The 14,297-nt window shown below is 54.9% G+C and overlaps 2 protein-coding genes across 2 annotated transcripts; one reads left to right on the top strand and one right to left on the bottom strand.

Moving 5' to 3' along the window:
• Positions 1 to 7,262: 7,262 nt before the first annotated feature.
• Positions 7,263 to 8,717, bottom strand: ordL-1 (putative oxidoreductase OrdL; the record flags this gene model as incomplete). The annotated part of the gene is made up of 1 exon (XM_036646328.1): positions 7,263 to 8,717. One exon carries the CDS (start codon positions 8,715 to 8,717, stop codon positions 7,263 to 7,265), a length of 1,455 nt encoding a protein of 484 aa, XP_036488470.1.
• A 3,726-nt stretch (positions 8,718 to 12,443) lies between these two features.
• Positions 12,444 to 13,469, top strand: CGCS363_v014480 (uncharacterized protein; the record flags this gene model as incomplete). Its single annotated transcript, XM_036646329.1, has 1 exon — positions 12,444 to 13,469. The coding sequence occupies one exon, from the start codon at positions 12,444 to 12,446 to the stop codon at positions 13,467 to 13,469; it is 1,026 nt and encodes a 341-aa protein (XP_036488218.1).
• Between the last annotated feature and the right edge of the window lie 828 nt (positions 13,470 to 14,297).

The raw sequence follows: 14,297 nt of genomic DNA on the forward strand, positions 1-14,297 counted from the left end.
GCGTGCTCTGTACAGGGCCTAGGGAAAGAGAGGAGAGAGAAGATGGGAGAGTCAGGATAACCAGCCTTTAGTGATTCAATGAGTTGCAGAGAAGGTGGACACCGGGGCGGGATGCACAGTTGCCGGACTGGAATCCGATGAGCGGAAAAGGAGAAATGACTAGCAGAGCCTGTCATGGAGGAGAGAAAGAGGTATGTATCATGTAAGTGGATGGATGTATGGATGTAGGTACGGAAAGATGGATGAAGTGAACACTTACCCGCCGCAGGGCATCACGGAGGACCATCCATTGACCATTCTCTGCAGGGAAAGAGAGCCTAGAGGGAGTTACCTGCCACTGAAGGAGGGCCCCCCAGCAGTAATTTGGGGCTTCCTCGGGGATATCGGGACTCAAAGCAGTCCATCTCGCTGTCAGTGGTTGCTGATGATTCCACTTAGTGTTCCGGCCGGTCCCAACTGAGTGGGAAAGCGTGAGTTCATCCAGCAGCAGCAGCAGCAGCAGCAGCAGGATAGAGCCCTGTTTCGACCCAGCCATGCCCTGGAGTTGCAACCGCACCTGCAACTGCCCGCCCTGCACTGCGCTTCCACTTCCAGCGGGCTTGTTGTGTGTCCGTGTTGGGCCTGCTATGCGCCCTGTAAATGAAGGATGTACCTTCTCAGAGACACACAGTGAGGAGGAGAGAAAGAGAGAGAGAGAGAGAGCCTGGGACAGGAAGGTGCCTCAGCTCATCAGCAGGGTGTAGGTAGGTAAGGTAAGGTACTCCTGCATGCTCTTCCGGCAGGCAGGGTACTTGCTTGTGCTTGTACTTGTGCTTGTATGCAGTACTTCACCGTATTCCGTAAGCAACCCCGACCGTCTTGGGTCTGGGTGCTTATCTAATCCGTCAGGTTCCTCCGTTTCTCCACTTTGGCTGGACGGTAGGTACCTTACGGACACAGATTCCACGTCTCGTTCAAACACCGAAGTCTGCCTGGAACGGACGATTTCCCCACGACGTCTCGTCCGTTTATCAAACAACCTCTGCGCCGTTCTTCTGCCTGCTGTCTAGGTATTTACCCTATCCGTAGACCGGGCGAGCGACGACGATCCAGACCGCAGACCCGACTGGCTTCATGCTTCAACTTAACCCAAGCTGGCCCCATTCCATCATCAAACGCCTGCGAACTATTGGGGCGCGAAGCAAACCACGACATGAGGGCGCGGAAGGACAGGGCAGGGTCGAATGCTCTATGAAAACTCTATTCTGTCTCGACCCAAGCTGCCGGGATGGACCGCTATGAAGCGTGAACCTGCAACAGGCGGCCGACAGGACAGGACAGGACAGGACACCGTCACACACGACGCGACAGGCGACAGACAGACAGACAGAACGCACGCACGCACGCACATACACACACGCACACAAAGTCACTGCGACTGCGACTGCATTCTGCCGCTGCCAGTCATCGCTTGGGAAGCCTGGGAACACACGTTGACACGCTCGCTCTGCTCTGCAACAGGAGCACGGGGCCCGATGCTCGGTCGAAACTGACCGCCGGGACCGCTTGCTGCGGCTCTTCGGCTGGAAAGCCGTGAGAGATCTCGCGAGACCCGGTGCCAAGAGTACCTACTTTACGTACACTACCTAGTACGGATACACTACCTACTGGATACATTCCACCTACAGAGAGCAGAGCAGATCTTGGGGGCTGAAGATAGGGAATGGACCGAGGACAACCCCACGATGCTATCAATTCGATATCCACTGCCACAGATCTGGACCAGAATGTAATGGATCGATCGATGCCGAAATTATAACCCTGAATTGCGTTACCAGCCCGGCCGATTGGCCGCTCGCGGCGACACCTCGCGAGACACCACCGACATCCGCCAAAACGTGCGATGGGCCATGGCCATGGCAGCGTCGAAAGCAACAGCGTTTCAACGCCAGCAATCGCCCTCCCCTCCCACAACCTGCCAGTGTCGCAGTCAAAGTCCGTGTCCATTCTCGCGGGGCAGGGCCATCCATCCACTCGTCGTCCTCCACCTGGCGGGCGCATTTCCTGCGCCAACGCTGTCATGGCGACCTGAAGCCTCACTTTTGACTGCTTCTGCTGCACTCTGCAGGTGCAGATGATGCAGCAGATGCAAGAGTGTATCCGTACCAAGCACTGGAGGTGGCCACATTGATGGCGAGGCAAAGCGGGCTTGGCTCCCGAGAGGCGGTCACTGACGGACGTTGACGAAGACCCATGTCCATGCTACCGGACCCGGGCTGCCCTCGTCCGGCGGGCGACAACCAAGTCTTCTCCAAACCATCCTTCAGTCGCGCACATCTAGAAAATCTTTGTCAGAAATCACAAAAAACCTTGGTGAACACGGTCAGAGGTTAAAGGAAGAGCGTCTGAAATGCCCATTTGCCAGCTCGCCAACGCACTCAAGCTCAACTGGTATCCTAAGCAAAAGACTAAAAGTCTACTTTGCTGGGTAAGCACTATGCAACATGCGACAACCCGTCGTTCAGACTCGTCGACAACACGCCCATCTCCCACACATTTTCGAGTCAGACGACACCGGGAACCTCACATCTGACTGTCATCAGTCCTCTCGGGAGGTTGCGTTCGGAGAAAATACGAGACCCAAGAGGTTTAACGACGTAGGCGACACTTTCCTCACCGTCCTCGTCCACGTCTCGTGCTTAAACACATCAAGCATGTCCGTTGTTGCTACTGAGTGTACGGAACACACCGCAGCTAGGCAAACAAAACGGAGCAGCGCGACGGGCACTATTCGAGGCGAGAGAAAACGTTGCCATGATAGTGGAGATCCCAGCCATCTCGGGATTTGAACTCGTCCCTCGTATGGGGGCCGAGCCAGATTCTGCTGCTTGGCGGTCAGGGTACTGGATTTGGGGATACTCGAACAAGACAAGCCGAGGTTTAGGTGAAGGGGCGGAAGCTACTTGGTTGGTACACTGCGATACGCATCAATATGGCCACGCTAGATGTACTCTTTGGAGTAACTCAAGTCTCTGCTATCTTTCTGCTCTCCCAAGTTTTCCCTGCCACTGGATCCCTACAGCAGACAACATGAGACGGATAACCTCCAGAGCGCAGCACGTACCTGTACAGCGGCCTTCTTCCACTGAAGAGCAGACACATCAGGGCAGCCAAGGGTCCTGGCCATCCCTGTACATGTTCCCAAAGGAATGGCACGCTGGGCCGACAGGAAGCTTTTCTGGGAATGGCCCAGACGATGTCACCTCGTGAGGGGCCCCAGCGATTTGACGATGCTAAGTGCAATCTTCTGCAAAGTGCGAAAGTGCGAGAGCTTTTTTCGTCCCTGAACTCTCGCCTAACATCATGTCACGAGCCCTAATGTTTCTCGGCTTGGGTTGCCCTCAAGGGGTTTCTCAGGCTAAGCTTTGAGCAGGAGTAACCAGCGAATGGATTCAGACAGACTATCTATACGGCCTGCTTTTTGGGCACAGCTTGAAGACTTTGAAAGAAAGAAGCAAGACCTGGGCAGCTCTGACGCCATTTGCCAACTGTGCCGGCAGTTGAGACGGCTTCGTCTCACATAGCTGCCTTCCCCTCGTTTGGTTGTTGTCACCATCCCTTCTACTATGTAGTAGTATTGCCTTGGCCCAAGTATGTCCATACTTGGTTCAAGAACGCCGGACTTCCACGATGCCATGGCATGGCATCTTCTACCTGCGTACAACGTTGTCGGGAAAATTACCTGGCAAACCGGATCCCGGAGAGAAAAGGCAAGGCAAGGTCTTCACGAGTCACTCAACATCGTGACTTCCCGCACGTTGCCATGCATGCGAGCGATTGCCATTCCATCGCATTACTCCAACCCGTTGAAAATACAACGCTCGGATGCGACGTCCCGGATCCACGACCCCATGGCCACGACCACCACACCTCTCCTCTGTCGCTGCGACCCCGTCTTCGTGCCCGCTGTCACTCCTCCACCCATCGACCGACCAAGGGAGCATCGTCTCGTCTCGTCTCTACACCCCGAAAGCGCCTCGATCCAATGGCGGCCTCTAGTTAATAATTGCTGCTGCCAGGTCACCACCCACATTGGATACCAGCAGCAGCCAGCCAGCCCTTGACTGACACAACTGGCCCCCAATCCCGTCTGTCTCTGGGGGGGCGGGAGGGCAGCGGCAAGGTCATTTGCAGTTCTAATTCAGTTCCAGTTTCAATGGCAGCCCGCTTGGGTCCAGCCGATGTCCATCTGCCGCCCGGAGCGAACGGGCGTAGTCGCGCTCCTAGCACCGGAAATAACGCCTCTGCAGATCTCGTCAGCCCATTCGTCTCGATCGTGGGATTAACATGAATCCATTATCCACCGTCGATGGATGGGTACAACCGCCGTCCCACGGGTCCATCGTCCACCGTCTATCGAATGGATCCCATTGCAACTCCTGGCGCAGTGCCGCCCAGGTTCGTCGTCGGCCGACTGTGGTCCGTGTTTCCACCTGCGGTGCACTGCGATGCGATATCGTCCTGCCTGACGCTGCTCAAGCTGTTGTTCTGTCTTCCTCACAGCTTAACGGTATACGATACACCATGGGGCCAACTCGTGTCTTGTCGTAATGTCTGATCGTTGTTCGAGGCGCATGCTTACGTGCTAAATAGGGGTGTGGACGGACGTTGAAATCACTGTACTTTGCCTTTGATTCCCGTTGACTGGCGAAACAAGAGACCTGAGCTAGGCTCAGCTCAGCCTCCAAACCTCGACAACTCAACCATCTTCAGAGATGAGAAACCGCAGGGACCTGTTGTTTAGAGGAGGAGATCTTCGACCCTTGAGGGGGATGCAGATTAGGTACGGGTACCTTTGCTAACCCTCCCTAACCCCCACAGGTCACCGCCTGCAATCCGGGGTCCCGAGCGAAAAGGATGTGGATGGGACGATTGAGAACCGTCGTCTTTTCGGCTTGCACTTGACTGTAGATCACGATCGTAGTCACGGAGGGCGGTCAACGTTGCGACAACCGACTGACACCTAACCAGCCCTAGGTTTCGTGGCACGAAGCAGTCTTAGACCTCGCTCAGTGTGGGAGCAGCAAGCAATGTTACCAGAGACACCGGCAATGGCAGTCAGCATGCGCCCGTTTTCTGCCATCATGGTCGCATCTCAGCTGATGCCCGCAAGACTAGCTACGCAGGATTACCTGCATTTCCTGCCAACCCGGACCATTCGGGCCCCCCAGACCTCACCCGGCGCCGAGCTGCAAATCTCCGCTTCCTTTTGCCTCTCGCGGACGAGCAAAAGTTCACTAGATACTGGCGCGATAAAGATCTTCGCCGCCAAACGGCGCTAGGAAGCACCACTCGTTCGAGCTGGACAACCGGACACCGGACGCCTCTAGCCCCCGCGCCGGTTGTGTGTATGCCGAGCACATGTTTGCCTCGGTTTTCGTCCGCCAAACGACCAAAAAGAGTGAGCAGAACTTGCGCTGCTGGAAATGCTGAACTTGCTGAGCTTCAGCATACGTATGTTCTGCATCAACATGACTCAAAGGTCGACACGATCGTCGCTTCCAAGCCTGAACTGCATGTCTGATACTGGACTTGGACGCATAAGAGGATCACGCGGCAGACGCAACAGCCGCCGTGCCCTCTGATACTCACCGCATCCCGACATATGAGCGTGTTCCCAATCGAAGGGCTATTGGTGGACTTGCTGATGTGCCTGCAGTTGCGGGTCAATATCCCCTCTGTCGGATTGCTTGTGCATGTTCTACCGGAGCCCAGAAGTGCCTCAGCCGCTTGGGACCCGAGTCCCTTTGGATTCTTTTCGCATGCCGACCGACCGGCGTTTCCAAGGTGGTGGATCGCATGCACTTGTGCCGCAACTCGGCATCACATCCCACTTTGCCCAGCTTCTCGAACGCCCTGACGCTCCTGAATGACCTGCTGCAATGCCCTCTTCAGGCGGGGTTGCATGACTCTCTTTGGCTCTGCAATCAGGGAATAAGGCCCTTGCTGCCTTCAAGGTCGCATTCTCCCTTTTGGCTTTGAATGACAATTACGAGCTTCACCGGTCTGGTCTGATACGGACTACTTTGCTCAGAGTCCAGCGCCGCCGAGCCGGCTGCTGCCAAGTAGCGGATCCCAAGTTTTAGCCTTTGCACTTTTGTGAAGACACCCGCCGCAATGGCTCAAACATGCCGGAGCACATGGCTTGTTATCCGTCCAACAACTTGATTTTAGACCGGCTGGCCGGCCGAGGGGGTACGCTTCCCGCAACCCCCCAACTGCTGTGGCTTGATAGTTGCCGGCCGCTTGTGTCCAACATGTGTAGCCCCAACTGCGCCACGGGCCCGTCCCTTTGGATCTCTTCCAATACAGATGCCGCTCGCTGCTGCTGGTCCAACAGCATCCTCCTCCAGCCCTCGTTACGGTCATTTCAGCCGAGTGGTCCGTTAGGGGGAGGGGGCCTGTATCTGCAAGCGAGCCGAAGCGCACCGGACCAACGCATTGGCAAGATTCCCACCCGTGCCGTCCAGTTGGGACACCCCGTATTGGGTAGATTAGGCAGCTGTCATCATTCTTGACCCGGGGGGATGTCAACAGGGGTCGATAAGAAAGATGTTGTTGCTTCCAGTCAATGAGAGACGTACATGTGGCGTACATCAGCTGCAGGAGTCGGGAGGGTAAGTATTGTTCCATGCAGGTGATTCGAAAACACCCCGTCTTTTTGACAAAGTGCCATCTCATGCAACACTGCATACCAAGAAGTAGCAGGCAGCTAGCTCACCGGCATCAAACAGCATCCGCTTGACCGTCTATCTACCTTACTCCATGGTGATTATCCGTGCCGTACCGTAAACGTCAAACACAAGTCAGTTTCCTGCATTTTCCTGGTTTACCATGCCCAGTACTCGCAAGCAAATCCTCCCGCTGGGGCTGACCTGCATGGCCAAGAAGAAGCTACCTACGTTATCCCACAATATTTGCCTGCCGGCCGGCCGCAAGGCGCCCGCCCAGGGATTGGTTGGCGCGCCATTTTCCCTTTCCTCCCTTCGCATGCTTTGCCCTCTTTCGCCCTCTTCTTTTTCTTTCACCGCCAGAAAGGAGGCGCCCGCCGCCTCCTACGATAGTCATTCCGAGGGAATGGTTAAGCTAGCCAGCCAAGGCTGACGCGACTGAACTCTATTTCCAGCCGCAACGAGCGCTTCAGCCGGCGGCGGGTCTGGACGCGCGGGAGGGCGTTTCCGTCATTGTGGGTTTTTCCATGATATGATGGTGATGTCTCAGTCTCACTCGTGACCCCCGGGCAGAGCGGGCTGCTCCGCCGCCATTGTTGTCTTCGTGGTGTGAGTTGGTCTTCCCTGGAACCGCTCCGCCAGCCTTTCCGGCGTGATTCTGAACGCCGCGGGAAACCAACTCGTGAGGTCGTCATCCTCCTCGTCGTCGTTGCCGTGGACCATCAAGGCCAGCGCCTTCGCGCACATCCAGCACATCACCATCCCGTGGCCTTGGAACGCCGCGCACACCCACAGCCCGTCCTCGCCCGGCACCCGCCCGACGAAGGGGAACCCGTCGGGCGTGAAGCCCATGATGCTCGTCCACTCGGCGCGCGCCCTGCCCTCGGGGTCGTCTGCGCCCCAGCTGGCAGCGCCAAAGTAGCGCGGCGTCGTGCCGTGCAGGTATGCGCTGACGGCCGGGTTCAGCCGTGAGTCATCCGTGATGCCGTACTCCTCGAGGCCTTCTTCGGGCAGACGGACTAGGCCGCCACCGATGACGATGTCGCCTGCGAATGGGGAGGAGGGCGGTCTGGGGATCATGTACTCGTAGCCGCCCTCGTAGATGAAGCTGTATGTCGTCGGGAGGCCAGCGCGGGGCATGTTGGAGCCGGGGCGGTGAGCCGCGATCTGGCCACGCAGCGGCACGATGGCGCCTTGGAAGGGTTTGTGGAGGGATGCGGTGTAGCCGTTCGTTGCGAGGATGACTCTTTTTGCTGTGATTGTGCCCTTGGGTGTTTCCACTGTCCATCGGTGCCCGTCTTTCGTGATGTGTTGTTTCTGGAGGCTCGTGGCTGGTGTGTTGGTGAAGAGCTTCATGCCCTTGGCGACGCACAACTCGAGCACCCCGGTGGTGAATCTGTAAGCGGAGATGCTCCCGGCTTCATAACCAACACCGCCGCATAACCCCTCCCCGTCGACGTGGAACCGGCCCTTCATCTCCTCGACGTCGTAGAACTCGTACCGCGAAGTGTCCTCGTCAGGCATGGCCCTCCTCATCGCGTCGACGGCCACCTTGGCCGCCTCCCACTGCTCCGGGTCGTAGATGGCGTCCACGGTCTGGCACGGCCTGCTCTCCGTGTCTTTGAGGTCTGCGGCGAAGGCGTGCACGGCGCGGATGTTGGCGAGCTCCATGCGCGCGATGAGACACGCCTGGTCGAGGCCGAGGACGGAGACGTGGTGGAGGAAGGAGCGGTAGGACGCGGCTTTGGTGTGGCCGCCGTTGCGGCCTGTGGCGCCGGAGGTTACAGTGCGGGCTTCGAGCATTGTGATTTCTGGCGGTGATGGGGCCGAGAGGAGGAAGTGTGCGATGGCGGCGCCGGTGATGCCGCTGCCGATGATGAGGGTGTCTGTGTGCGAGGGGAGGGCGCCGGAGTTGTGGGTTGAGAGAGGGGATGGAGGGTTGTGCCAGTAGCTTGGGGTCGGGTTTGGCACGGGCAGGGAGACGGGGATGCGGGCTCGTGAGTCCATGTTGGGTGGTTTGGTGGTGATGGAGAGATGTTGATAATGGAAGTTTGGGTGTCGTTCCTGATGGGCTTCGTCTTGCGGGGTCGTGAAGATCAGATGATGTCAGGTACGTTGATAGGAGATAAGTTCAGATGAATATGGATGCTCGAGATGCGACTTATGTTCAAGAACTGAAGTTTAACATCAAAACATTTCACAATAGCATTGTTCTTATTGTTGATCATGACACGACATGAGAGGGGTTGCCCAGCTGACTGTCCCGCGGCAACTCCCCCGCTTCACAGATAAGCTACGGGAGATCGGCCATCATGCGGGGCCGCCTCCGGTTGGACATGCCCGTTTGAGTTCGGCAGCCCCCAGTGGAGATGTTCGGCGCCGGATCGAAAACGGCAGTTAGGTGCGATATCAGGAGCTACTCATGACCAAGAAATCATTTGCATTCTTGTGCGTCTTGTTCCAACTGTTGACTTGGGTTGGACCTCTTCGGTTCGTCCTACGACACACCTCTTGGTCCTGGGTTTCGAGTGCCGCTTGAAGACCCTGATGGTGAATCCAACCATCTGGGCACATATGCGGTCTCCCACAGTGGCGCAGTTCGAAGATTAATCGCACATGGCCACTGCAGAAAGGCGTTTTTATCAGAATTTCTCTGCTGGTGCACAGAAACGCTTTTTGTTTCTTATCTAAGGGCCTTCCTGAAATATCCACGTGTCTCTGCTACCACCCTTGCTATGCGCCTTACACGTCGGTTGAATTCCAGATATTTCCAGATATTTGAGGACAGAACGACTTCACAAAACTCGTGCCTGTCGAGGCCGTAAATAGGAAGAAGACGATGAGTCTTACCGATACGACCAAAGTCGGTGACATAGACGGTCTTGACTATCCCACAGAAAGGAAAAAATATAAATGCGTCGGTGATGGTTGAATATTGGCGTCGTTCATACCTAGTCATTAGTTTAGATCTGGAAACATATCAAAATTTTCGTACAACAGTACTGCCGAGGTGATGCCTCCAGCATTGACGAGTCCTTGGTCATGCTGCTTCGAAGATCGTTCCCTTACTTTCTCTGAATGAAATACACCTTAGCTGACGGAACCGCTGTCGCAGGTCAGGCGGAAAGCTGATGGTATCGCAGCATGTAGTCCTGACCAGTGTTTTGGACATCATCTTTTGGACTGGGACGTATCAAACCATACCTACCCTCTCACACCCAGCCTCCCGCACCCAGATCGGAGGCTGCTAGCTGCTAGCCTCACGTCTCTCTAGCTTCGTCTCTAAACCCCTCGCTAGCCCTGCCCAGTACTCTCTCCAGCGCCCTCCTCAGCACTCTAGCAGACCTATCTTCTCGTTGACCTAAGGCCTCTCTAGTTGAGATATGCCCTCTGGTTGAGATATATCCTTTGCCTGCCTAGTTCTTCTGCCTACCTTATGTCCCCCAGAGGCCATATCTCAGCCAGAGGCCCTAGGTCAGCCAAAGGTCTCAGGTCAGCCAGATGCCATGCCTCAGCTATAGTACTTGAGAGGGTGCCAGAGACGTGAGGCCGGTAGCTGGCACACGTTTCCACCATCTCAGTGTGGCTTGGAGGGCGCGGGAGGGGCTGCGGGAAAATTCAAGCCGCCCCTTTGGATTTCGTGCCTTGGATTGGAGTTAGTGCTTCGAAATACAGGGACATCGACCTCATAATGTTTCCGTTTTCATGCTCACCCAAATGTGTCTGTGGTATGGGCCGCATGCCAATTCTGCAATTGTCGGCTCGAACTGCCCGGCCTCGCCCCTACCCCTTTTCTTCTTTGAAGAATCCTGATGAGGAGGAGGACGGTTGAAGCGGTACTCGTTTGCCAGACAGTATGTAGCATATCCAAGCGGATATGCTCCCATGCGAATAGAAAGGCAAGGGCCATTTCTTAACGATTAGAAGTCGAAGGCTTGGGTGCGTGGATTAGCATCGCCTCTGGTGAGGGAAGGAAGGCTGTGTTCGTGGAGGCGGAGAGGAGAGTTTCTCTTACATTACGACCTGCCGGGGACATTCAACGCCGTCCCTTGCTATTATCTACGGCCGGATTCAAGCCAAGTCCATGGTGCTGAGCCGGACTAGGATACATCCGCATCTCGAACTCCGGACTCCAGGTTAATCCCGATAGAGGGTGGCCAAAAGCTCAAGCCTTACCATGACTGTTTTCTCTGGAACAGCTGCTGGTCAGATAAAGAACAAGTTTGGGGCAATTGTGCTGCTTTCAACGGGAAACCTCAGCCAATGACCCGGCATTTTCCACCCTCTAGCCAAAGCTGGACTCAATGCCCATTGGAAAAGTTTGCCGGGTGGTTGTCGAAAAGGATATGTGACTCACGACTACGTGGAAGGCTTGCAGGGATGCGACGGATATCTCTTGCCATATATTCATTATGTGGTGTGGTATAGCCATTGCGACGCATAGGATCAGGATGCAAGCGGCTTTCGGAGAAACCAAAGTTCGTCTGAGACTTCATATCCAATTGAAGACGGCCTCGCACGAAAACTTTGACAGACGAAGGGACATACATTCGAACAGGTGGACAGGTTTACGATTAACAAAGGCATGGGGAGATGGGAAAAGCCTCTTCATGGGCCCTAGACTCACACGGGGGTGGGTGATGGTGGGTGTCCATTTACGTTCCTTCATGCTGCGAACTTTCCAACCGTCCTTTTTGTGGAAGAAGGATTCGATTGGGATGGATGTAGAAGAAATGAAAATCCCTTCTCGACCTCATCAAGGCTGCTGTGGGATAGTACGAAGGGCGACGAAGGGCAGAAAAAGAAGGAACACGCCGTAGAGGGAGACTTCAGCTTGGCCACTAGGAATACGGCTCTGCGCAGTAAAACCACGGGACCACTCACGCATTACCTACCTTCAGCAACTACACAGTATCTGACGTCGAGGCTGCTGGAATTGACCAGCCAAAGCCTCTGCCTACGCAGGGTATCCATCTACAACGCCCCTTTACATCTCTTCCAGCCATCGTCTCGTTCCCGGATGGCCCTGGAGGCATCATACCCGGAAAGCCTTTCTGATTACTAGGAAGCTTTCGCTGCCCCCCGTCAACCAGAAGGGGCAACATGGGATCCGAAGAAAGTTCATATCTGCTATGGCTGGTATGCAGTAGAGTCACAGGAACCCCGCCATGGCTGAGATACCTCCAATCAACATACTGACCGGTCATACATGTAGGTTACATAGATACATACCATCGCCCACTGCCCGGAAAGCGCAGGAACACTCCTCGCACACTTTCGGCATCTGGCCAAGCTCAAAACAAAGTATGTTGTCCTTCTGATCTGATTGTGAGTGCCGTAACGGGGATAAGACTACCTTTTGATGTGATCAGGCGGTGAAGTAGTTGACGTAGAGGTAGAAAGAGCGTCGGGTTTCAGAGATAACGTCCCGATGAGTCCCCGGAAGCCTCACAGAACTCGAATCTTATTTCTAATGGTACCAGCAACGTCCTTTCTCCGAAATGTTTGGCCTCTCCGGGTACCTCTTCTCAAATCTATAAGACGCCCGGAAAGAGGCAGAAGTGCTGTTTTCATTCTTCCCATCTATCAAACTCACCACCACAATTACTACCACTCTTACCACCACTCTTACCACCACTCTCCAATACCACGCTCAACTACCGACATCAATTACCACATCAACTACTACACCAACTACCATACATCACACTTACTCTGCCATTTACCATTAACATGTCTATGTCATCAGTTAGCATGTTGAGCGCATCTACATCTACCGTAGATAACCACAAACTCCATGTGTCGGCTTATGCTGCACTCATGCCGCAAGAAGAGAAGACCAGTGCCGCCGAAGTCGTAGCTGCTGCCGAGACCCTCTTCAGCTATAACAAGAGTCCAGACTTTTGTAAACCCTTTTGGGAAACGACGATCAAACCCTCAACAGCCAAGGAGAATGCGCCGAAAAACGCGAAGGGGCGGACACCACTGCCGCTCGCCCCATCAGAGCGTCGGCTACAATCATCTAAGCCCGCCGCAATGTCAGAGACGGCGATGAAGTCTTCTGCGGCCTCGCAGGATGAGTTCCAGCCAGAGCGGGCAGCAGAGCCCAAGAGAGAGACAAAGCTGGAGACCGCGCCGGCCTATGCTGCGGTCTCACAGAACACACCACAGGCCCCGTCTCAGGAGGGCACCGAGCCGGCGTTGAAGCAAGCCCCTAACAAGATGCAGTGCCTCTGCACCAAGTGTATGGATTCATCCATGGGTCAGGGTAAAGAACAGTCCAAGGCAACTTGGGCCGAGCACAGCCGGGCCGAAAAGAGACACAACGAAGGCAGGCCAGCCAAGATAAAGTGCAGCAGGTGCAATACACTCAATAAGCCCTGCATGGTAGATGATACTGGAGCATCTTGCGCAGCATGTACATGGGTCAAAGAGAAATGCTGTCGCGACGGCGCCAAATCGAACCGTCATCGATCTGGCGGAGACGGGACGCACCCAAAGAAGTCACCGAAGCTGCCCGTCGCGGACGCGGTGGTGACCAAGCAGGCCAAACGGAAAGCTTCGGAGCCCATAGAGGGCCCGAAGAAGGCACAGAAGCTGGCAGACGGGGGCAGACACACCTTTGCCGAGGACGCCAAGGCGGAGCCGGAAGAGTCCTCCTTCTCTTCATACACTGCAAAGGCAACATACGGCGAAAACAACATACCTGTTGTCGGTGCCCCCCCTAATCCCTGTAGGTGGATGGCCGTCAACTCGTAACTCTAGCGCAGTAAGGAGTTCCAGGGACCCGAATTACTCCCCAGGTTCCCGGTCGGTACCAGCGCTCGAAGAGTTTGAAGGAGTGTCATTCAAGTGGTTGAATAGATGGCAACTATGGAGGAGGCAAGAAAGATCGTGGAGATATCTCCGTCTTTGCACCGCGTGGTGGGGACGTTTCGTGAGCGGACAAACATTATTATTGTACTAGGTATTTCATTTGTTTTAGCGCATAAGCATTCTTATTACAGCTGGGCGCAAGCTTTTGAAAAATTAAATGGATATTTTCCACCCATGTGAGCCCGCTTCCTAGTGATGCTGAAAATTGTATTCTCCCTCCGAGCTACAGCTTGGTATGTCGTTGCCTGTGCTTTACTAACAGTTATCTCCGAAGACTTGGCAGAGTTTTGCCATTCAGGGGAACAAAAAGCGCCCCCTTCCTGCGAAAGGGGAGCATCCGCCGGACTGCCAAACTCAAAGGTAGTGGCCATACACAACTCAACAGGGTGCCACCCTCAAAGGTCATCAACATCAAAGCAAAGTGAAGCATACATTTTCGAGAAATCCTTCTGTTGATTAATTTCAAATAATTTGCCAATAGCCGTTTCCCTCGGCTTCATTCCATGTTCGTGTGTCCAACCAGTCAGTTCCGGTGTCTGGGTCTTGATGCCAAGAGTCTATCGTCCAATGCAGGACTCTGGTCTGGCGGCAGGGCGCACGCTTGACCAAGATTACTGTCAACCTGCGGTCACGGAGGCTTACTGGGGTTGATACGGAGCTGTGAGGATTATTCTCCATGTTACGCGTTGGGATCGTAATTCGCTGTTGCTT

Source organism: Colletotrichum siamense (genome assembly GCF_013390195.1).
Source record: "Colletotrichum siamense strain Cg363 chromosome Unknown KSG_Cg363_contig10, whole genome shotgun sequence".
Taxonomy (NCBI): domain Eukaryota; kingdom Fungi; phylum Ascomycota; class Sordariomycetes; order Glomerellales; family Glomerellaceae; genus Colletotrichum; species Colletotrichum siamense.